General features: G+C 41.0%; 2 protein-coding genes across 6 annotated transcripts in view; both read left to right on the top strand.

Annotated features, from left to right (window-relative positions):
* Nucleotides 1–9,063, top strand: part of Ipo7 (importin 7) — a 42,045-nt gene extending 32,982 nt beyond the window's left edge. The window contains exons 18-25 of one of the 2 annotated variants that reach the window (XM_052201337.1): nt 78–203; nt 654–751; nt 1,768–1,863; nt 2,399–2,619; nt 2,706–2,911; nt 3,870–4,073; nt 6,273–6,389; nt 7,196–9,063. In XM_052201337.1, coding sequence (XP_052057297.1) covers nt 78–203; nt 654–751; nt 1,768–1,863; nt 2,399–2,619; nt 2,706–2,911; nt 3,870–4,073; nt 6,273–6,389; nt 7,196–7,293 — 1,166 coding nt within the window. In that variant the 3' untranslated portion in view covers nt 7,294–9,063. Of the gene's footprint in view, nt 1–77; nt 204–653; nt 752–1,767; nt 1,864–2,398; nt 2,620–2,705; nt 2,912–3,866; nt 4,074–6,272; nt 6,390–7,195 lie in introns of both variants that reach the window. The other variant, XM_052201336.1, reaches the window with a different exon arrangement.
* A 6,329-nt stretch (nt 9,064–15,392) lies between these two features.
* The window catches only part of Znf143 (zinc finger protein 143), a 40,195-nt gene continuing 31,471 nt past the window's right edge, over nt 15,393–24,116 (top strand). For all 4 annotated transcript variants that reach the window (XM_052201335.1, XM_052201333.1, XM_052201334.1 and 1 more), the window contains exon 1: nt 15,393–15,488. The gene's annotated coding sequence lies outside the window, so the exon portion shown is untranslated. The remainder of the gene's footprint in view (nt 15,489–24,116) is intronic.

Raw genomic sequence — 24,116 nt, 5'->3', positions numbered from 1 at the left:
ATTACACCTGGTTTTACTGTTTTATATTACTTAGGATGAATAAGCATCTTATGACAACTTGGGCTTTTCTCTTCTAGAATTCTATGAGGAGATCTTTTCTTTGGCACATAGTCTGACATGTCAACAAGTATCTCCACAGATGTGGCAGTTACTGCCCCTTGTGTTTGAGGTATTTCAACAAGATGGCTTTGATTACTTTACAGGTACAGTCAAATCATGTGAAAGTGTTTACTTTTCCTCTGCCCCCATTCTGGTTATGCATAGCTTAGAGTTTGAACATCTGGTACACCCTTCTACTTTAACTGCTACATTGTTTTGGCTATTTAAAAACAAACATATGCTCTATTTTTTTTTTTTGGATTTGTTTTGTTTGTTTGTTTGTTTGTTTGTTTGTTTTGAGACAGGGTTTCTCTGTATAGCCCTGGCTGTCCTGGAACTCTAGACCAGGTCGGTCTCAAACTCAGAAATCCGCCTGCCTCTTCCTCCCACGTGCTGGGATTAAAGGCATGTGCTATCATACGGGGCCTTTTTTTTTTTTTTTTTTTTTTTTTGGTAACTAATGAATTTAAGATTAGCTTTGGCTATTAGAGACTCTGTCTTAAGACATGAGGGGATACACAAAAATGATATACAATTGATTTTCTATATTTTAGACATGATGCCTCTTCTACATAACTATGTAACAGTTGATACAGACACCCTTCTATCAGATACCAAGTATCTTGAGATGATATACAGTATGTGTAAAAAGGTAAGCACATTTTATATTGCCCAAAGGTTGTTAGGTAATGATAAGACACTTATTACTTGTGCTGAACACAGCATGCCTGGATAAGACTTTAAAGTTATTTTGGAGAAGAGCTTGATTTACTCATGGTTGTTACTCGTGTGTTGTAGCAGGATTAAGAGTCAAAGTCATCATATATCATATAGCAAGCTTGATATCATGACCAAAATATTGAAATGAAAACATAGGAAGTCAATGGGTTGACAATAATTCAATGATAGAGCACTTGTGCTACAAATAGAAGACTCTGAATAGATAGACTGTAACTTGAGGTTTTGTTTTGTTTGTTGAGTTGAGACCTTAGAGAAGTTTGCAGAAAGGGAATGCAAGGGTTCAGCTGAGTGGTGGCCCACACCTTTAATTCCAGCCCTGTGATTTAAAGCCAGCAAATTCCAGACTAGTCTGAGGTCAATGGGGAAACCCTACCTTCAGGCAAACAAAAAGACCTCAAAAATAGAACTAAAACTACTCTGCCATTTGGCTTTTTATTTTATATCTTGAGGATTCATAGTTGATCTCAGGCAGATCCTTCTGCCACAGCCTAGGACTTTGATTACAAGCATGTGCTATCTCCCTTGGCGTAGTGTGGGTTGTGGTTTTGTTTTGTTGTTGGGTTTTTTTTTAATTGTTCTTTATTAGGAGAGCCAGTTTTCTGCCCTCTTATATATAAGAGGATAGATGTCATTTGTGTTATGATGTAGAACACCTAACCTAGCTTATATACCTTTGTGAGATAACTTAATATTTTTTAGCATTTTAGAGTCCAGAATAATAATTCATAATATATATATATATATATAAAACAAAACTTGGTTGCTAGAAAGATACATCGTAACACAAATGACATCTATTCTCTTTACAATGAACATAACTTATATATTCATTTAAATTTGAAATGTAAATGCATAGTTATACATAAGAGGGCAGATTATTTTTCTAATTTAAACTTTTTCTTACAATTAATATTCTGTGCCTGTCAGGTTCTTACTGGAGTTGCAGGAGAAGATGCAGAATGCCATGCAGCAAAATTGTTGGAGGTCATCATTCTCCAGTGTAAAGGCCGGGGCATCGATCAGGTCAGGGCAGCTCTTTCTCTCTTCATGGCTTCAGCATCTTGGTCTTTGTTGTACTTTTAAATTTTGAGGGGAGCATGTGTTATAACTCAAATGAACAGCGTTGTCACATAAAATAGCCATGTGTTTAATAATGTATTTTGTTGTCATGTAAAATTAATTAGCTTTGGTTAAAGAGTTTTACTAAGCTGGGGGGTGGGGGTGGTGCAGGCCTGTAATCCCAGCACTTGGGAGGCAGAGGCAGGCAGATTTCTGAGTTCTAGGCCAGTCTAGTCTACCGAGTGAGTTCCAGGACAGCCAGGGCTACACAGAGAAACCAAAACAACAACAACAACAAAAAACAACAACAAAAATTTTTTTTGCTAAGTTAATTCAGTAACTGCATTACCAGTCACTGAAACCAGTCACTGAAACTAGGATTGAATTACAAATACTAGTCATCTAAGACAGAAGATTCGGTTGAAGTAGTGAATAAAATAGTAGATTAAGCTAGGTGTAATATAATTACAATCTTAGATCTTCTGATCTCTCTTTACAGTGTATTCCATTATTTGTGGAAGCAGCTTTAGAGAGACTGACAAGAGAGGTTAAAACAAGTGAACTCCGAACAATGTGCCTGCAGGTTGCAATTGCAGCATTGTACTATAATCCACACCTACTGCTTAATACCTTAGAAAATCTTCGATTCCCAAATAATGTTGAACCTGTTACAAATCATTTTATCACACAATGGCTTAATGACGTTGACTGTTTCCTAGGGTAAGTAACAATTAATTGTAATTTTATGAGGGACTAAGTCTATGTAATGGACAAAAATGAAATTACCATTTTTATTTCTGTTTTAGGCTTCATGACAGGAAGATGTGTGTTCTTGGGCTGTGTGCCCTCATAGATATGGAACAAATACCCCAGGTTTTAAATGAGGTGTCAGGGCAGATCTTGCCAGCATTCATCCTTCTATTCAATGGACTGAAGAGAGCCTATGCCTGCCATGCAGAGCATGAGAATGACAGCGACGACGAGGACGAGGCTGAGGACGACGAGGACACTGGTAAGGGACTTGCTCTGTGGGTCTGCCTGGGGACACCTCAGGGTCAAGCCTTTGCTCTACAGGTCTGTGATAGGAAACAGGAGAGTGACCAGTGCCCCCTGAGCCCAGTGCTAGATACTTCACTTGTCTTCTCACATTAAGGTCAGCCTACACTAAATAGTGAGACCATGATACTGTTTTTTTTTTTTTTTTAAGTTAAACTTAATTTTTCTGTCTTATAGAAGACATCATTATTTAGCTATATTGTAGTAAATTGATTTGGTACACTGAGTTTATTTAAGAGTTTCAGAGAAAAATGACTTTAGTGGCACATACATGCACTTCCCTTACTCAGGAGCCGAAGGCTTCCCTTGAAGCCCTGTCTCAAAGCAAAACAGAAAATTAGGAAGTCATATCTCCAGTTGCTAGAGTGCTCCCCAAGCATGACAAAGCCTGCACGTGATCTCACATCAGGTGACTTCACTATATGATACCACAGGTGGATCATAGCCTTAGCTCTATTCTGGCCTCACAGGCAGTGCTGCACTTACTTACACATACCAAACTACAGTGAAGGTCATTGGAGAATGGACAGAGTACTGAACCTGTAAGAGACTGTAGACTAGTGATGTAAATTCATTGAATCTGATACCATTAACTGTTCTCACCAAATAAACACTGCACAACTAACTAGTTCTCTTTTCATTCTGTTTTTGTTGTTGTTGTTGTTGTTGTTTGTTTTGTTTGGCAAGTTTTCTATAAAGCCCTGTCCTAAAATGAGCTATGAAAACCACCAAAGTTTTTTATTGTCAGTTGAAGTTTAGTTAGGGTTCATGGACACCTGTGGAAATTTTTATTTTTTTGCTGGATAGGTAACTTAAACACTAATTCCTGGAACTGTTCCTTCATTTTCCTTTCAAGATATATAATTTACTAAGAGTATTGAATTAATTGTCATAAACAACTTAATTGGCAGAAGAACTGGGGAGTGATGAAGATGATATTGATGAAGATGGACAGGAATATTTGGAGATCCTGGCTAAACAAGCTGGTGAAGATGGAGATGATGAAGATTGGGAGGAAGATGACGCTGAGGAGACTGCTCTGGAAGGCTATTCCACAATAATCGATGATGAAGACAACCCTGTTGATGAGTATCAAATCTTTAAAGCTATATTTCAAAGTAAGCCAATTTCTTATATAGAGAGCCATTTAACTGAACACATCTATTCTTTTTGAGTCTGTCCCTTAGACAAGAAGTGAAGCAAAGTGTTTGCTTTGACATATACAGAATTCATTTCCTCCTATTTTGGAGACCAGAACTTACTATGTACACCAAGATTCCTATAACATGTTTCCCATGCTAGCTATCTTCCTTTATATTACATTTAGCTTTTAACTAGAAAGATGCACATTATAAGAAAAAGGTGTATTTCAAAAATTATAGTTAAAAATCCCACTTATTTGATTTGCAGTATTTGGTACTTCCCTCCACCCACTTATGTATCTGGGAATGTGTCTTGTGAATGCAGAAGTGACTGACTATTGGATCTTCAGGCTGGCCTTGAACTCTAGTGTAGATAACAACCAAGCATCACCACATGGACACTGCTAACTGTTTGGTACAAGTCTACAAAAGCATGGGTAGATTGTGTTAATTATATAGCATCAAGAATTGAGTGGTTATGGAACAACTTACACACATTGTTATTGTTTTATGTTTCATGGCATTGTATTTTGTAGAAATAAAACATGTCAGTTACAGGGTCTATACAAAGATATAAAAATATTGAAACAGAAAATCATGTGATTACATGTCAGTCCCCTTCTCCCATTGGAAAAAAAAAAACAACTCATACCTAATACACAGTTTGGTATCTTTTTAACCCCCTTTCCTTTCTTTTTGGTTTGTTGGTATGGACTTTTCTATATAGCTCTGGCTGTCCCAGAACTGGCTCTGTAGGCCAGCCTGGCCTTTAACTCAGATTTGCCTTTCTCTGCCTCCCTAGTGTTAGGATTAAGTGCAGATGCCACCATTCCCCTAGCTATTTAGATTATTTTAATTGAAATTTTATTTGTTTATTTATTTATTCATTTATTTATTTATTGGTTTTTTGGATTTGGCTTTTTGGAGACAGGGTTTCTCTGTATAGCCCTGACTGTCCTGGAACTCACTCTGTAGACCAGGCTGGCCTCTAACTCAGAAGTCCGCCTGCCTCTGCCTCCCAGAGTGCTGGGATTACAGGTGTGCACCACCACCACCCGGCTTCTTCAACTTTTATATAGGTTTCTGAAGTCAAACTTAGACTGCCAGCCTTATGTGGGCAAGTGCTTTTAATCACTGCGCCACCACCATCTGGCTGAAACTTTAATTTTTTAAAAAATTTTGTTACTATGCCATGTGTACACACAGGGGTCAAAGGATATAGTCCTCTCCTGCTATGGGAACTCAAAACCCAGGGTCTCTGTGAGAGCAACAGGCAGGGACTTATTCTCTGTTATCCTGTATCAAGGATTTTTTTTTTTATCTTTTTTCCCTGGGGGTGCCCCCCTCCCCCCCTTTTTTTTGACCTTCAAGTTCTGATTCATGTGCCTCTTGAATTCTGGAGCATGGAATCCAATCCCCAGAGCTTCATACTAAAATTGCTGTATGTGCATTCCCAGCCTACATACAAGTTTTAAGTGCAATTTTTATGTTCCCCCTATTTATTTCTTTCTATATTATTTGTTTGTGTACCTATGAAGATCAAAGGCCAATTTCTTAGAACTGGAGTTACAGATGCTGTGAACCAATTGATGTTTTCATTTTTATGACAATTTGGAGACATTTTTCTATTTTTATATACATGAAATTGAACATGGTTTAGCCTATATAATAAAAATTTATTGTCGTTATAATTTCATCTTGAGCTGCAAAGACGCCTTTCATCCACACTTATATTTGTGTGGTTAATTTGTTGCCTGAGGATTGGGTTCAGGGTATCTCCCATTCTAGGTAAGCACTGCTTTCCATCAAGTTATATCCCCATTCCAGGATTTGTGTTAGGGAAAGCTCTAAAATACAGCTTTGTTTTGTTTTTAGAGACAGTGTTTCTCTGTATAGCCCTGGCTGTATAGATCAGGCTGACCTTGACCTCAGAAATCTGCCTGCCTCTGCCTCCCAAGGGCAGGGATTAAAGGCTTGTAACACCCACTGCCAGGCTAAGTACATTTATTTGTATCACCCTTTTAATCTCTGTGATGGGAATTAGATTAACTTTGTTTCTCTAGTCTAATATGTTGTTGCTTATATAAACTGATGAGCCAGGCAATTGTGGCAGGTGATTCTCTTTATTTCATTATTTGTCTAATGTTTTCCTCATTCTCCTCTTCCCCCACACAGCTATTCAAAATCGTAATCCTGTATGGTATCAGGCTTTGACTCATGGTCTTAATGAAGAGCAAAGAAAACAGTTACAGGATATAGCAACCCTAGCTGATCAAAGAAGAGCAGCCCATGGTATGTTGCTGAGCCATACTTTCTCTGATTCAACTAATGACTTTAGAGCTTTAAAATTGTTTAAAGGGATTCAACATAACCTAAAGGCATGTGGGCTTGAGGTATAAGTATTGAATTGTTGTATGACGTTAAATTACATGCAGTGTAAGTAGCTTAGTAAAAAGTGCTTATGGTAATGATAATCAATGCTATTGAAGATCTAAATTTTGGACTTAAAATTTTTCTTACAAGTATTAGAATCATAGACATTCTATTTCAGTATGCATTTAAAAATACATCTTTTTCTGGAAGTGTCAATACCAAGCCTGCCATTTGAATAATCATAGTCAAACAAGGATCATATATTTTGGATTTAGTTATATTTTACCCATTACATGTATTTATTCCATTTTTGTGATGGGTTGGGTTGTGTGTATGTGTGACTTGTTTTTTTATGTATGTGAGTCCACTGTCACTTCATTCACACAAAAAAAGAGGGAATTGACCCGTTACAGATGGTTTTGAGCCAGCATGTGGTTGGTGGGAATTGAACTTAGGCTGTCTGGAACAGCAATCTGTGCTCTTAACCGATGAGCCTTTGGTATGGGTTCTTAATGATTTATTTGCATTAAGTAAAGTAAATCCCTTTTTCTTTAAAGAGTAAATCAAAATTGGATAAGAACTTAGTATATACATCTTGTGTATATATATATGCCTATTATTGGGTTAAATTCTCCTTGTAAATGTATTGACAGTTCTTTCCCCAAAAGTTGTTGATCAGATGACCATTAATGTTTCACCCCCTTTTTACCCTCTTTTCTTTCTAGAGTCCAAAATGATTGAAAAGCATGGAGGATACAAATTCAGTGCTCCAGTTGTGCCAAGTTCTTTCAATTTTGGAGGTCCAGCACCAGGGATGAATTGAGTTTCCACTTTTCTTTCCTGCTGTGTGAGTGTAGTGAAGAGCTTGTGTTCCTCCTAGTAGTGGTTCCAGAACTGGTTCATGTTATCTACTAACTGATCAATAGAAGGACAGAGACCCCAGGAGGTGGGAGCTGATCATGTAACCTGGCACTGGACGAGAAACTAGAGGGATTTGGGGAGGGGTTAACGTGGGGGGCTATTTTCTTTATTTTTTGAAGAAAGTAAGATCCTGACTCTGAAGCTTCAAGAGACACTGTGGAAATCTGAAACGAGGGGATGTCATGAAGGCAGCTTTTCTTTTTCTGAGGAAAAAAATAGGCATGGGCTACAGGACTATTTAAAATGTCTCATTTACAGTATAAAGTTCAAAGGTAGATGTAATTTTTACACCTCTAAGTATTTGTCCTATTTCTGTCTGTTCCTTACCATTGGGTATCCTTTATATGTAAATAAGATAAGGTAATCAGATAGCCTTATTCGGTCTTTATCATTTTCATTCACCAGATTGTTCCTATGTAGATTGGACATTTATTGTAGCACTACATAACTGATTTTAAAATCTGTAAATGAATTAGCACTTTCATATTGAAACAAGCCTGCTAGCCTATGTATAAAAGCAAAACTGTTTGCTGTTTATAAAAAGGGATGTAATGGGGTGGGGGGGAGGGTAATTTCAGGTTTAATTATTAATTTAAAAATGAACTAGCAATTTTGTATCTGGTGACTTTGTGGTGCACTCACCTCTGGTAGTGACTTGAATTCGGTATGTAAAAAGGGGTTAGTGATGTTTCATTGCTGCTAAAATGGCAACTCCCTCTGTGTCCTTTTTTTGTTCCTAAAGCTCTCAGTGTACAAGTGGACATTTGGATACAAGACCTTATGTAACAAACAGAGGTGATATCTGAAGCATGTAAATTGGATATAAAATTCTACTCTTAAAGAGTTGATCTAGAGTATGGCTAAACATCTATATATGCAATCTATTAAAAGAACTTAATTCGGCAATTATGTCTTGATCTGATTGCAATTTATTCCTAATTAATCCCTATCCCCATTAACCTGTTTTTATCTTGTACCAGACAGAGTGCAAAATTTATTATTTAAGATTAATACCTGCCCATTCCCCTTTCCTCATTTCTCCTCCCCTCTTGATTATGGTATCTTATCCTAACTCTGAAGACTGAAGGCACATGGTTCCCTCTAAAAACCACTATTGATACCACTGCAGAAATAAGCCAGCAACAACAGGGTAGTGGGGTGGCCCTCTCCCCTCTCTTCCTAAATGCATGTTCAAAGATAAGACTTTATTGATCTTAAACATCTGTCAGATGAGTCATACATTGGATTATTTTTTATATACATGTATACACAATATTTCAAATTGAAAGCAACATCTCAGTGGATTCAAAACTACTACATACTGTTGTCTAAAACAAAATTTATAATTGTACAAATGAAATGCACATATTGATATTTAAAATGCATAATTAAGAAAACCCTTTGGTGTTGTGTTTTTCTTGTGTACCAATACTTAAGCCACTGATGTTGGCACTGTTTGGCTTTCTATTTTAACTCTGAAGGAATCAAAGTATTTCTGAATTTAATACTAAAATGTTGGCAAAAGGAAAGCAATGTCTAAATGTGTGGGTGCAAACTGTTAATCAAGTGTGCTTCTCCTCCTGTCTCTTAGTGTATACCCTAGGCTGCTTAAGGGATTGTCACTATTCTATAAAATCAATACAATAAAAATGGAGTAGGTATTTATATTCAACATTGTGTGCAGAGGGGAGAATGTTATTAACATTATCGTCTTCCATCCATTACATTTCTTTCTTTTTTTTTAAGATTACATTTATTATATGTAAGTACACTATAACTGTCTTCAGACACATCAGAAGAGGGCATCCCATCTCACAGATAGTTGTGAGCCACCATGTGGTTGCTGGGATTTGACCTCAGGACCTCTCGAAGAGCAGTCAGTGCTATTATTCACTGAGGCATCTCTCCAGCCCTTCCTTTACACTTCTGTACCTAGTCTATTTAAATTTTTAGACTTCACTGATGTTTAAATTAATCCAATTTTTACATTGTTACTGGAAAACCATATCTTTAAAAAGATTTATTTTTTTATTATATGTAAGTACACTGTAGCTGTCTTCAGACACACCAGAAGAGGGCGTCAGATCTTTAAGGATGGTTGTGAGCCACCATGTGGTTGCTGGGATTTGAACTCAGGACCTTCAGAAGAGCAGTCAGTGTGCTCATCTCTCCAGCCCAGTTCATTAGTTTTATACACAGGGAAATTTCTCATATACAGAAGTTATATATATATTGATGTTATAATTGGTAGTTTTAGTTGATAGTTACAATATAGTGGGCATTCCTTACATTTTTGTGAGTTTTTTACTTCTACAAGGATGACATGATACATGCTTTCTATGTAGAGAGGTTGGCCTTCAACTTTATGCCTTCCTCATAAAGAATTGAAGGCCCATGTCTCTATATCCTGCTAAAGTGCAGAAATCCGCCTGCCTCTGCCTCACAAGTGCTGAGATTAAAGGCATGCGCCACCACCGCCCAGCCATGCAGTAGAATTTTACTTTATGTATGCGGATGTATTGCCTCCCAGGTGCATTCACTGCCCAGAAGAGTACCTTCTGATCTTTGGAACTTGAGTTACAGATGCAAATAAGACAATGACATGCTGCTTAGAATTGAATGTTGGCCCTCCTCAAAAGCAGGCAGTGTGTTTTATTGCAGCTACTACAAACTGGGTTGCTGGAACAGAAGCTGAGGGATAGATGGGAAAGGGGCAGAAAGAAAGAGGCCAGGATGATAGTTTACCAATTGAGGCCCCAACTTTAATGGTGGTCATACCTTTTAACAGTTTGGGCAAAGCCCCTCCCCCCAGGTGTGTGTGTGTGTGTGTGTGTGTGTGTGTGTGTGTGTGTGTGTGTGTGTGTGAGTCTTCTAGTGGTAATTGGCTCTACTGCTCAGGCAGCTGGGTGGGTCACCTGCTTAATTCAGGTATTTATACACCTGGAGGAACAAAGAACCTTCACTCTGGGCTTCTCCACCCTAGGTGGAGCAGGATGCTCAAAGGCTAGGAGAAGTTCACCCTGACCAATGTCTAGTACACTCAGCACTCCACCCTAGGATAAAAATTCCTGCTGTAACCTACTTCCCTATTATGCCCTAAATTCAGATTCTTGCCTGAAACCAGGAATTGTCCTTGACCAATGTCAAATTCCTACCATCTGGCGTGACATCCCAATATGGCTCTGTACAGCAGTGCACTTAACCTGACATATCTCCTTAACCACCCTTTTCCTATAATTTGTAGATTTTATTTGACCACTTTGCTACTTTCCCCTTTTCCCATGGTATTGCTATTAATGGATTTCATGTCGGTATGAATTTGGGATCTTGTCTGTATTAGCTCTGAAAGAATGCAGTGCAGGTGGACGACGGAGGGCATTGGGTCAACCATTGTATAGAAATGAAGGATGCTTTTAAACCACCATGTGGGTACTACAAAAACCCAGGTGGTCTGCACAAGCAGGTAACCTTTTAACTGCCAAGCCATCCCTCTAGCCTTGGGATTTAGTTCTTGAAAGACAGATTGTTACTGTCACAGGACACTCACTGGCCTTTTACTCTTGCCTCTTTTTCCTGTGTGAGTTTTTTATTTTTTTTATGGGTTTTTTTTTTTTTTGTATGTTTAACATTTATCCCCTTTCCAGGTCTCCACTTTGGAAGCCTCGTACATACCCTCCCCCTGCTTCTATGAGGATGCTTCCCTACCCACTCCATTCTCCCTTCCCTGGCATTTCCCTACACTGGGGCATCAAATCCTCTCAGACCCAAGACCTGAGTTCTCTTAGTGTGTGTACGTTTTGGCCATCTCTCAATGGGATGCTGGATAGTTGCAAACTACCTGAAGTAGGTGCCAGTAATCAAACTCCAGTCCTCTAAAAGAACAATTTGTCCTCTTAACCACTAAGCCTCAGATTTTCTTAAAATTTGTGGGTATTTTGCTGCATTTCTTTGTGCCTGGTGCCCAAAGGATCCAGGAGAATTTGTTCAATCTTCAGAAATTCAAATTAGATGTTTAGCTGTGAGCCACTATGTGTAGTGAGCATTGAACATGGGCCTAGGAGAAAGAGGCCTGTGCTCTTAATTTGACCTCTCTCCAGATCCAGAATAGGTTCTTAAACTGGACAAAGCATAGTATTTCCCAGAGGTTTATTGCAGCCAGATTGTAACTTTAGCTAGAATGATACCCTAAGGAATCTAAATTGTGAGTTCTGATGAAAAGGTGTTATTTCAAGGTTTTTAGGAGCTGTGTGGTCATAATAAGCCACAACTTACATGTCTGTTAAGAAGTGATCAGCTGCACTAGCTAGCTAGTCTTGCTGTACTGGAACTTTGGGTCAAGTTGCCATCATAGAGACCCACGTGCCTTTACCTCACAAGCAAAGATGTGCACTACTTGTAATTTTAATTGACGTATCTTAAGCCAAATATGGATCTGATAATGCTACAGTGTTGTCTTAGGGTTTTACTGTTGTAAACAGACACCATAACCAAGGCGACATATAAGGACATATAAGGACAGCATTTAATTCGGGCTGGCTTACATGTTTACAGGTTCAGTCCATTATCAAGGCAGTAACAAGGCAACATCCAGGCAGGCATGGAACAGAAGGAACTGAGAGTTCTACATCTTTATCTGAAAGCTGCTAACAGAATATGGCTTCCAGGGAGCTAGGGTGAGGGTCTTCAAGCCCACACTCATAGTGACACACTACTCCCTGGGTCATGCATATACAAACCATCTTGTGTTTGAGCATATAAGAGGGACAAGAGTGATGCTGCTCAGCCAGGAGGGGGTGGTGCACGCCTGTAATCCCTGCCCTCAGGCAGGCAGATTTCAGAGTTTGAGGTCAGCCTGGTGTACATACAGAGTTCCAGGACAGCCAGGACTATACAGAAAAACCCTGTCTTAAAAAAAAAACAAAAAACAAAAAACAAAAAACAAAAAAAAAAAACAAAAAACAAAAAACAAATATGCCACTCCTCACCTTCAAACAAACAAGACCAATGAACATTAGGCCAGGTGGTGGTGGCATGTGCCTTTAGTCTCCTCCCTCCAGAGGCAGTTGGATCCCTCAGGAGCCAACCTGGTCTCCATAATTCTAGAATAGCCAGGGCTACACACCAGAGAATCCCTGTCTCAGGAAAAGAAAATAATTTATTGATCACAGTATAATGGTGCTAGTTCTAGCCAAAGAACAAAGAGCTCAGAAGTAAACCCTTAGTATGAGCAATAGGGACTAAATGGCTCTGATAAGTGCCTGCATTCCAAGGCGTAATTGTCAGCTCAAGTACCTTATCCCAAAATGATTTAAATGTATCAAAGATTCCTAAGCAGTGTCTTAATTTTGGATTAGAAAAGGTAGAATCAGAAAAATTAGACTAGATCTACATATTCACAGCTTTATAATTCTGACAACTTGTGCCACTTAGCAAGATGTCATTTTAAAAAATGTTTTGCCGTAAAAAGCCCTTAAAATTGTAACCCCAGTGGCAAGAGTGCTTGCCTAGCCTGAATAAGGCTGGATTTGAATCCAAACATTAGCCCTGAAAGCAACAAAGAAAATACTAGTAAATCACAAATCCAAAAGTAAAACTGTAGTGGAGGGTTCCTGGTTTAATTTAGCAGCACCCTAACCTTACCAAATACAATTTTAAAAACATGTGCCAGACGGGCAGTGGTGGTGCACGCCTGTAATCGCAGCACTCTGGGAGGCAGAGGCAGGCAGATTTCTGAGTTCAAGGCCAGCCTGGTCTGCAAAGTGAGTTCCAGGACAGCCAGGGCTATACTGAGAAACCCTGTCTCGACAAAAACAAATTCAAAAAATACCAAAAAACAAAACAAAAAAACATGTGCCTAGCATATCAACGTGCTCAGATCTGATCCCTAGCAGCACATACTCATGCTTGCAAAGAATTTTTTTTTTCAAGACAGGGTTTCTCTGTGTAGCTCGACGGCAAAGAATTTTTAAAATGGTTACTATAGAATAACCACACCGCCGGCAGCGGTGGTGCATGGCTTTAATCCCAGTACTTGGGAGGCAGAGGCAGGTGCATTTCTGAGTACGAGGCCAGCCAGGGCTACACAGAGAAACCCTGTCTCGAAAAAGAATCACCACACCTAAAAGTTTCTTTAATGAGTAGCCTGGGGTATGTATAGGAATTAGTAAACTTCATAAAAGATGTTTTCAAAGTTTTGATCATAAAATAACATCTGGCCTGGAGAAATGTCTCAGTGATTCCAGAAGTTCAGAATTCAATACCCAACACTTGGTGATTCAATACCCAACAAACACTGATGCCCTCCTCTGGCATGTGGTTGTATATGCAGACAGAGCACTGAAGTATAAAATAAAATCTTTTTTAAATTCCAATGTCATTTTCCAGTGTAGTTTTCAAAGGCCCAAGTGTAATTCCAAATTCATTTTGTGTTTTTGCGGATTAAACCCAAGACAGAAGGTGGTTGCATATGCATCAGGAACGTTCAGCCACATGCCTATAATCCCATTACTAGCCATGTGGAGGTAGAAAGGTCCAAGAGTACTAAAACAAAGTAATTACCACGTGGACCTGTCACGCCAGAGCTTGGTAGGGTAACAGATAAGGTGGATTAGTTCAAGATCATGTCATTGCCCACTACATAGCAAATAGGAAGCCTGACAGCCACGCTCTCAAATATCATAAGAGAATGTATGTTCTAAGTCCTCTTACCCTTCAAATGGCATTTGAGTACCAATTTTGTAACCATCCCCTGGTTAGATTAACATTTAAAAGCTAATTTGTTGGGCCTGATGTTGTGGAATAGACTATAGCATACTGTTTGCACTCTGGAAACTTGGAAGAGAGATCATCTCAGGCCAAATTCATAGCCTCCTGGACTACACTGCTAATTCTCAGATGGAGTGAGGGCAAGAGTAGGTAACACTTACTGTAGATTCAGTTACAAACTCAGGTTTCTCCTGGCTATTTTTCGACTTACTTTTATCTATGACATCATCTGAAATGCAAGTGTCTTCTAATGCCGGTCAGCCTATTGGAATATACACCTGTCAACTCTTATTTAAGCGGATACTGCACGCTTTATCTGAAATGCCTCATATTGGAAATGGTTTAAGTAAAGGGTTGGACCGAGAGGACAAAAAAAAAAAAAAAAAAAAAAAAAAACCACACACACACGCCACAATTTCTCAATAGGTTAAAGAACCCAACAGATGCTTTCTTCATCCTTCAGTTCCACACAACATGCAAAGGAACGGAGCGACCCACAAGCCCACGGACACTACAGCATTCGCTTTGCCTCCCAGCGGAAGCTTGGCTCCGTCGGGATTTCAGCAGGGGCAGAAAGCTCAACTTCCCATGGCATGGCCATGCCCGGAGATTGAGGAAGGGGGTAGGGGGAGAATCGGAACCCAGTCACCGGCATCATCTGCGCTAAGTACCCAGAGACCCAAAGTGAAGGCCTCAGCCGACTCCGAGAGTCCCCAAGGAGCGCGTGGGCCCCTCGTGCTGCCCTACTCCTGCCTTCATCTTCTCTTCCAATGAAATAACACTCGGCAATAGCACGGCAAGGCCCATCCGGCCTCTGATACACGCTCCGGCAGGGCCACCGGGAGCTGCACAGCCTCCACATCAGCCCTGTAGGGAAAATGGCGCCCATCACCCTATTTCCCTCCCGGGCAATCAAAAGGACGAACCTCCCTCCCTCGCTACAAAATGGCGCCTCCCGTTGGGGCCCCAGAATCGGCATAATTCACTCGTCAGTGGGGCGGAGTGATCTGGGATGAGCAGTTCTGCCAACCAGTCAGGCACAGAAGCTTTGATTCTGTACCTGTCGCCAGCCATTCAGGGGCGGGAGAAAGGCCAGGATGCAATGACGCAGAAGAAGTAGACGTGGTTAGTGGCGGTTTCTCACCCGTCAGCTAAATTTGGACCAATCGAGAACAAGCGTCTTCCAGTGAGTGATGTAATGACAGCCCAATGGAGGCTAGGGGCGGGACTCAGAATTGCTATGCGGGTTGCGGGGCCTGGGGGCCGGGCGGCTGTTTCCTGTCCTGGTGCATGGTGGTCGGACGAAGGAATTGTTGGAAAATTTTCTCGGAGGTTCGTATATAAATGTGTTTTTACCCAGTGTGCATTATTCTCCGCCCGGCCGCCGCCCTCAGCGCGGCGGCGCGGGCCCACTTGGGCCCCGGCTCTACCTCCAGCCGCTTAAGCCGGTCCTTAGGCCTGGCCGATCCTACGGCCGCCTTCGCAGCGGAGCCTGGGCTGAAGCGGAGTTTATTAATAACCCGAGGCCGCCACTCTAGGGCGGCGGAGCTTTTCTCTCTGAAGACGCCACCCCCCCCTTCACGCAGCGCCCCGCCTGTCCCCTTAGGGGGCCGCGGAAGGGAGGAAGAGCAAGAGGGGAGGGTGGAGCTCTCGGGAGCCGGGGCGGCTTTGCTCGACCTGACCTTCGCGCGGAGCGAGTCCCTAGGCGCTCGCTCGGTGTCGAAGCTCGGCGGGCTGGGCCTCCGGGCCTCGGTGCACAGCAGGCCCCAACAGGGGCGCGGGCCCTGCGACTGGGGACACCGCCTGCACATCGCCCCGGGGGTTCTTCCGATTATGATCGTAGGCACATTTATTCGTTTTCACAATTTTTTTCTCCGAAAGTCTGAGGCCTAACATCGAATATTCAAAAATAGTTTCTTGGAATGTTTTATAATGGGACTTTCGCTCACTCTTTTAACTTTTTCCCTTTCGTTAGACGACGTTTTAATAAGTAGAAATGGATACCATTGCCCATCTGTTTGTTTAGAATCAAGCTTTGCCTTCCCTTTTGAAATATTCAAATCATCTGGCATATTCCGTTGGGAATGTTGAAATTGCACGTTTCAGATTGTGTTCAGTTTGGTTCTTTGGAAAGATGCATTCTGCACTAGTCGGCAAAAACCTGTGTTAACATTTTAACAGTGTTAAATTCATTGTGAAATGTAAAGGTCACAAAACAATAAGAAGCATAAATCATACCCTGACATTTTGAGTATTTGGAGATTTTGTCAATGGATTGTACAACTACTCTTTCCCTTTGTTTATTTTATCTGGGCATGGTAGCCCCCTTTATAATCCCAGCAGTCAGAGTATGAGGCTAGAGGAGTTCAAGGCTACTCTTTGTGTTTTGTTTTGTTTTTTAAGATTTTATTTATTTATTGTATGTAAGTACACTGTAGCTGTCTGGACAGCCCAGAAGAGGGCATCATATCTCATTAAGGATGGTTGTTAGCCACCATGTGGTTGCTGGAATTTGAACTCGGGACCTTTGCAAGAACAGTCAGTGCTCTTAACCACTGAGCCATCTCTCCAGCCCAAGGCTACTCTTTATTAGGTATTTACAGCTAGCTACACACTGAGTTCCGGATCTCAAAATAAGTATATGATTAACACCTTTTTTTTTTTTTGATAGAATTCACACCTTCAAATTCACCTTCAAAAACAATCCAAACTAAGTCTAGTAGTTCAGCTTTGAAATCTAAGGTATCAAGGCAGAAATAGGAGAAATTACAAATTCAAGGCCTGCCTCCACTACAGATTGAGTTTAAGGCTAACCTGAGTTATCTAGAAGTGAGGCCCTATCCCAAGTGAAGAGCAGGTTAAAGATACAGCAAGTGGAATGCTTACCTACCTGGTACAAGCAAGGCCTTAAATCCAGGCCTTCAGTCTGCAGATTAACTCACCATGCTAATGCATGCCTATAAACACTTGGGAGTAGAGACAGGAAGGTCAGGAGTCAAGAGTTATTTTTGACTATACACTTAATTCGAGGCCAGCCAGTCAGTCACACTGGAGCTTGTCTCAGGAAAGGGGGGAAAATTGGCCCAAGGAGGTGGTAGATGCTTTTAATATGCCTTTAATCCCAGCAATCTTGAGGCAAGTGAATCTACAGGTGGAATTTCAAGGTAGCCAGGCAGGGATACACAGAGAAACCTTATCTCATAGCCAGGCAAAGGTGGCACACACCTTTAATCCCAGCACAGAGGCAGAGGCAGGTGGATTTCTGAGTTTGAGGCCAGCCTGGTCTACAGAGTGAGTTCCAGGTCAGCCAGGGCTACACAGAGAAACCCTATCTCAGGAAAAAAAAGAAAAAGAAAAAAAGAAACCTTGTCCCATAATGAAAAAAACTAAAAGTAGTTGGCGTGGTGCCCAGGGAAACCAGAAGAAGGTGTCAGGTCCCCTGGAACTGGGGATATAATGATTGAGATATAATGGTTGTAAGCCTCCATGTTGGTGCTAGGAACAAACCCACCTCATCTGGAATAGCAGTCAGTAATCTTAACCACAGAGCTATCTCTCCAGCTACCTAAATTTACTTTTTTTTGTTCACAGGGTTTCTCTGTGTAGTCCTGACTGTCCTGGAACTCACTCTGTAGACCAGGTTGGCTCGAATTCAGAAATCTGCCTACCTCTGCCTCTCAAGTGCTGGGATTATGTCTTCTTTGCCAGTTCTTACTAATCTTCTGTTTTGTTCTGTTCTGTTTGAGACAGGGTTGTGGTATGTAGTTCAGGCTGTACTTAAAGTTAGCTACCTGCCTCCCTATCTGGGTCCCACTATACACGGCAGTCTATGATATCATAGACATCCTGTTGAGTATGAGTGGCAGCGTCTCTTGTAGGGTTTGTTTGCCTTTCTCTGATTGCTAGTGAAATTCTTCATTTATTGTGCATTTGTCTGTTGATTATTTGTCTATCTTGGGAGAAATGTTTGTTTGTATCTTTTCACTGTTTAAAAGTGTGTCCACACACATGTGCAAGTGTGTGAGAGAGGGGGGAGGGAGAACAAGTTTGGGTGTCCCTGAGTCAGTTTCTCCTTCTAGCGTGTGGGACCCAGGAATTGAAGTAAGTTTTTTAGGCTTGGCTATAGCTCAGCAGTAGAGCACTTGTCCTATATTGGATCCTTTGCAGGGTACAGGATGAGATATTGAAAATCTAGACTCTCTACATTCATCTCTTACCATTTGAATTTGTAGAACATGCTTGCTTTGTTATTACATATGGGTTTAAAAACCTGATTGTAACCCTACCAGGTATACCCTTACTGCCGCTTACTTCTTTTCTTCACTGCACATCTTGGACAAGTTTCTTACCATTTTATGTAGATGTCTCTTTTTACTGCTGGCTGGAGGTCACAGCCAGGGCCTTGCAGGTCATAGTCAGGAGCGATAGAGTCGAGTTGTGTCCTGAGCATTGATTTCTTTTTACTGTCTTTGCTTCATTTGTGGGCAGGATATTGAACGTCTTCTTGATGGGTTTTTACATTGTTGATTTATTTATTTATTTATTTTTGTTATTTCAAAAAGTGCTTCATTGAACTGTACACACTTATAAAAGTGTTTTAACGATTTTCATTATAATTTATTTATTTGAAGGAGGTCACACACTTGCTGCAGTGCCTGTGCAGGGGTCAGAGAACAACTTAAGAGGGTTTCTCTCCTTCACCTCTGCAGGAACTAGGGATCAGGTCATTCCTGGAATCTGCTGAGCCACCTCACAGGCCCTCAGGAATGTTTAGTAAATGTTAAGAATCATTTGGTAGAACACCTTCGTGTTTATTTTATTGATGGATATGATGGTACACATCTTTAATTGCAGTACCTGAGAGACAGAGAAAGGCAGATCTCTTGTTCAGGCCAGCCAAGGTTCCATAGTGAGACTGTGTCTTTAAAAAAAAAAAAAAAGATTTATTATTTTATGTGTTTGTTGACGGGTCTGTGTATGGGTAGCGTTCCATGAGGTGTCAGATCCTCTGGAGCTGTAATGACAAGCAGTCATGAGCTGCCAGATATGGATGCTAACAGTGGAACTGGGATTCTTTGAGAGGATAGCGCATACTCTTAATGAGGCCCTTCTCTCTGGCCCTCATTTGTCTTTGTAATAATTAGTACAAGTTATCCAGTTACACTGTGATTTTTTTTTTTTTTACCTCCACACTGTACTTTCATGTGCAGTTTTCAATTTCATCTGGAATTGAGTTTCTTAAAAAAAATGAAGATTGCTAGAGATGCTGACGCTAAAGCACTTGGGTCGTGTGTGCAAGGCCCTGGGTCCTCTGTCCTGCAATTCCAAAAAAAAAAGCAGGACAAACCCACAAATACAAGTGGCAGCTAAGTGTGTATTTACATATATTAGCATTGTGTGGATACACACACTTTTGAATAGGTTACCAAAGGAAAGGCTCTTAAGAAAGACAATAGAGATGAAATTACAAAGGTAGGTAAGGAGCCAGATGGAGCTACTTCTGAATTGGGGTTAATTCTGCAAGCAGTGTGATGGAGAGGCTGCGTGGGGGTGGCGATGTTCATTTCTGAAGGGATTCTAAGATTTCATTGTAAGGATCCTGCGTTTTTTCCTTCTCTTTAGAAGAACCTAAACTAGAATGGTGTTTTGTTTGTTTCAGAGCAGAGGGCCTTGTGCTTGTTCTACCTCAGAGCTAAATCCCCAGCCCTAGAATGTTTCTGCAGACTCTATTTAAAAAGCTTTTCCCCTGAGTTGATAGAGTGTTTGCCGAGCATGCGTGGGGCCCTGGTTGCATCTCCCAGTGGATAAAGCCTGTGTGGTGGTTCACATTGTAGTCCCTGCACTGAAGAAGTAGAGGCAGGAGAGCCAGCATCCCTCAAGGTCATTCTTGACTGTAGAGCAAGTTTAAGACCAGCATAGGCTCTGAGATACTGTCTTTAAAAAAAAAAAAAAAAACATGGGGCAGGGGGTGTGATGCAGTCTGGGACATGCAGTATCAGCTCTTGGGGTCAAGCAGGAAGAACTGTATGTAGGTTCAAGCCTGAACTGTCTACCTGGATCCTTACAGCACATTTAACAGCTGTAAAAATGTGCAGCTTTAGCTGGGCGGTGGTGGCGCACGCCTGTAATCCCTGCACTCTGGGAGGCAGAGGCAGGCGGATTTCTGAGTTCGAGGCCAGCCTGGTCTACAGAGTAAGTTCCAGGATATCCAGGGCTATACAGAGAAACCATGTCTCGAAAAAACCAAAAAAATGCAGCTTTTAAATCCTGGCAGCTTATTTAATTAATTTATTTGTTCTGAGACAGAGAGAGAGAGAGAGAGAGAGAGAGAGAGAGAGAGGGAGAGAGAGAGGGAGAGAGCGCATGTCATTGCACTTGTGGGAAGGTCAGGGGAATTGATTCTCCTTCTACCATATGGGTCCCAGGAATTAAACTCAAGTTGTCTGGGTTGATGGCAGGCATCCAATAAGAAATCACTGGTCCCAAGTTATTATTTTTTTTATTATCATTATTATTTTTTTCTTTTTTGGTTTTTTGGATTTGGTTTTTTTCGGGACAGGGTTTCTCTGTATAGCCCTGGCTGTCCTGGAACTCACTCTGTAGACCAGGCTGGCCTCGAACTCAGAAATCCACCTGCCTCTGCCTCCCAGAGTGCTGGGATTACAGGCGTGCGCCACCACTGCCCGGCCCAAATTATTATTTTTAATGAGAAAACAATATGTGCCTAGTACTTAATAAGAAAAAATGCTAAATGGCTTATAGGGAAAAGAATTTGTCTTCTTTAGTGCCAGGGACTGAGTCCAAGATGGTGTATGTGATGGTTTGTATATGTTCTGCCCAGGAAGTGGTGCTATTAGAAGGTGTGGCTTGTTGGAGTGAGTGTGGGCTTTCAGACCCTCATCCTAGCTGCCTGGAAGGTAGTATTCTGCTAGCAGCCTTCAGATGAAGTTGTAGAACTCTTAGCTTCTCCAACACCATGCCTGCCTGGACACTGCCATGTTCTTGCCTTGATACTGGACTGAACCTCTATAAGCCAGCCCCAACTAAATATCCTTGTAAGAGTTGCCTTGGTCATGGTATCTGTTTATAGCCGTAAAACCCTAACTAAGACAGCGTGAATATTAAGCATTTAATCACGTGAAATTTATACCCTCAGCTCTTAATTGGCTCAAACAGTATTAACCCACCCTACAAATTTTTTATGTGATGATGATTATGATTACTTTTGGTCTCATAAGGATTTACAGAAGTGAAAAATGCTGGAAACTGTAATTTTAATGATCATTTATGTAGTTTAATAGAAATTGGGCCAGGCATGTTGGCACATGCCCTTATTCCCAGTACTCAGGAGGCAAAGGCAGGTAGATCTCTGAATTCAAGACCAGTCTGGTCTACAGAGTGAGTTCCAGAACTAAACAAACAAATCAAAACAAAAGAAAAAAGAAATTGGGCTGGGAGCTGAGTAGTGGTGGCACACACCTTTAATCCCAGCACTTGGGAGGCAGATGCAGGCAGATTCTGAGTTCGAGGCCAGCCTGGTCTACAAAGTGAGTTTCAGGATAACCAGAACTACACAGAGAAACCCTGTCTGGAAAAACCGAAGGGGGGGAAAAGAAAGAAAATTAAGCAATTGGCCTGGGGAAATATAGCTACACAGAGCAGCAGTTATCTAGCATGTCTCCGTGGAAGGCTCCATCAGCAAACACACACACACAAAGATACCCTTATATAGTTTACTGGAAAACAGGCGAGTGCATTGTTGTCTCTGATTACACCACTAAATGCAAGTATGTGTATATGGATAGCAAGCAGTATAGAATAAAAAGAGAAAGAATTTGATTTGTTAAGCTACTGAGAATCATTTTTTCTTCATTTTAAAATTTATATTTCAGTATTATAAGAAAAATATGTAATCATGTAGAAAACACTAATGCTAGGCACCATGTCACACTCCTTTAATCCCAGCCCTAGGGAGTAGAGGCAGGAAGATAGATCTCTCTGAATTCAGTGCCAGGCCGGTCTACCAAATAAGTTTCAAGACAGCCACAGCTGTATAGAAAGACTCTGTCTCAAAGAAAGGAAGAAAAAAGGTAGAAAGGGTAGAAAGGGTAGAAAGGGTGGTTGGACCAGAATGAGGGAGCGCTGAATGAACACAGAAAGATTCTTGCAGTACTTGTAGTAAGAAGCAGTGAAAAATAAAGGATTTTTTAAAACGATTTTTGTTTTGTTTTGTCTTTTTGTTTTCTTTTGTGAGACAGGTTTTCTCTTGTGTTGCCCTGGCTGTCTGTCCTGAACTCACTGTGTAGCCAGGCTGGCCTCAAATTCAGAGATCCACCTGCTTCTACCTCCCAAGTGCTAGGATTAAAAACCAGGGCCCATAAGTTTTATTTAATTTTTATTTAGTGTATGAGGTTTTTTTACCTACATGTACAGCATGTGTGCTTGGTGATTGCAGAGGCCAGAACTGGAACTACAGGTAATTTTGAGCTGTCCTATGAGCTGCAACTGAACCCAGGTTTTCTGCAAGAGCAGTATGCACTTTTTTAAAAAAAAAAATTTATTTATCATTATATGTAAGTACAGTGTAGCTGTCTTTAGACATACCAGAAGATCTCATTACAGATGGTTGTGAGCCAATGTGGTTGCTGGGATTTGAACTCAGGATCTTCAGAAGAACAGTCAGTGCTCTTAACCACTAAGTCATCTCACCGGCCCAGCAGTATGCGCTATTAATGGATGAGCCATCTCTAAAAGACATGATTAAAAAAACATTTAGAAGGATAAAAATTATGCCAGTCCATGATTACCCTGTTATCATTAAGAGAAAACTTAGTCACAGGTGGATTGATAAATTTTACTCTGGGTATCTTAAAGTGTTAGAAATAGACAAGTCCAGATGACAAATCTATCAAAGCATAAAAATGAATTGGTGGCTTAATTTCGCGTGCGTGCGTGCGTGCGTGCGTGCGTGCGTGCGTGCGTGCGTGCGTGCGTGTGTGTGTGTGTGTGTGTGTGTGTGTGTGTGTGTGTGTGTGTGTTTGTGTGTAAAATAAGATGTGTTTATTCAGAGAAAAAACAGAATGTATTTGATTTCATAGGAAGTCAAGGTAGTCCAAACCCAGGAGACTGGTCGACTGTTAAATTAACTTTTTTTTTTTTAATTTTTTTTTAAATTTTATTTATTATTATATGTAAGTACACTGTAGCTGTCTTCAGATGCACCAGAAGAGGGCATCAGATCTCTTTACGGATGGCTGTGAGCCACCATGTGGGTGCTTGGATTTGAACTCAGGACCTTTGGAAGAGCAGTCAGTGCTCTTAACCGCAGAGCCATCTCTCCAGCCCCTAAATTAACTTTTTCTTGAATCTTTTTTCGGGTTTTGTTTTGTTTTGTTCTGGTTTTTGTTTCTAAGACGGTTCTCTGTGTAGCCCTACTGTCCTGGCACTCTCTCTGTAAGCCAGGCTGGCCTCAAACTCCTCCCAAGTGCTGGAATTAAAGGTGTAGGCTGAAACCACCAGACTTTTTCTTGAATTTTAAGAGAAGAGCTCTTGCCCAGTGTGTTGGATAAGCCCTGGATTTCCCCACACCACAGAAGGGCACAGTAAAAAGATATGGGATATTCCTGATTTCATTGTTCTTTCCTTTCTTACTCTTCCTTCCTTCCTTCCTTTCTCCCTCTCTCCCTCCCTCCCTCCCTCCCTCCCTCCCTCCCTCCCTCCCTCCTTTCCTCCTTCCCTCCATCTCTTTTTCTTTCTTTCTTTCTTTCTTTCTTTCTTTCTTTCTTTCTTTCTTTCTTTTGTGTGATGTGTGTGTGGATGTGTGTGTATGTGGATGTGTGTGTGGTTTTGTTTAAGAAGAAAATTTGCATGTGAACTGTCTACTCATTTCCTTTGCTGGTGAGCCTGTTGACACTGGTGGTTCTAATGGCCAGCCAGGCCACTCTTTCCAGGATATCTCTG

This window comes from Apodemus sylvaticus, chromosome 1, assembly GCF_947179515.1.
Source record: "Apodemus sylvaticus chromosome 1, mApoSyl1.1, whole genome shotgun sequence".
Lineage (NCBI taxonomy): Eukaryota > Metazoa > Chordata > Mammalia > Rodentia > Muridae > Apodemus > Apodemus sylvaticus.
Note: the sequence above shows the minus strand (reverse complement) of the source record. Positions and strands in the feature narration are given on the sequence as shown.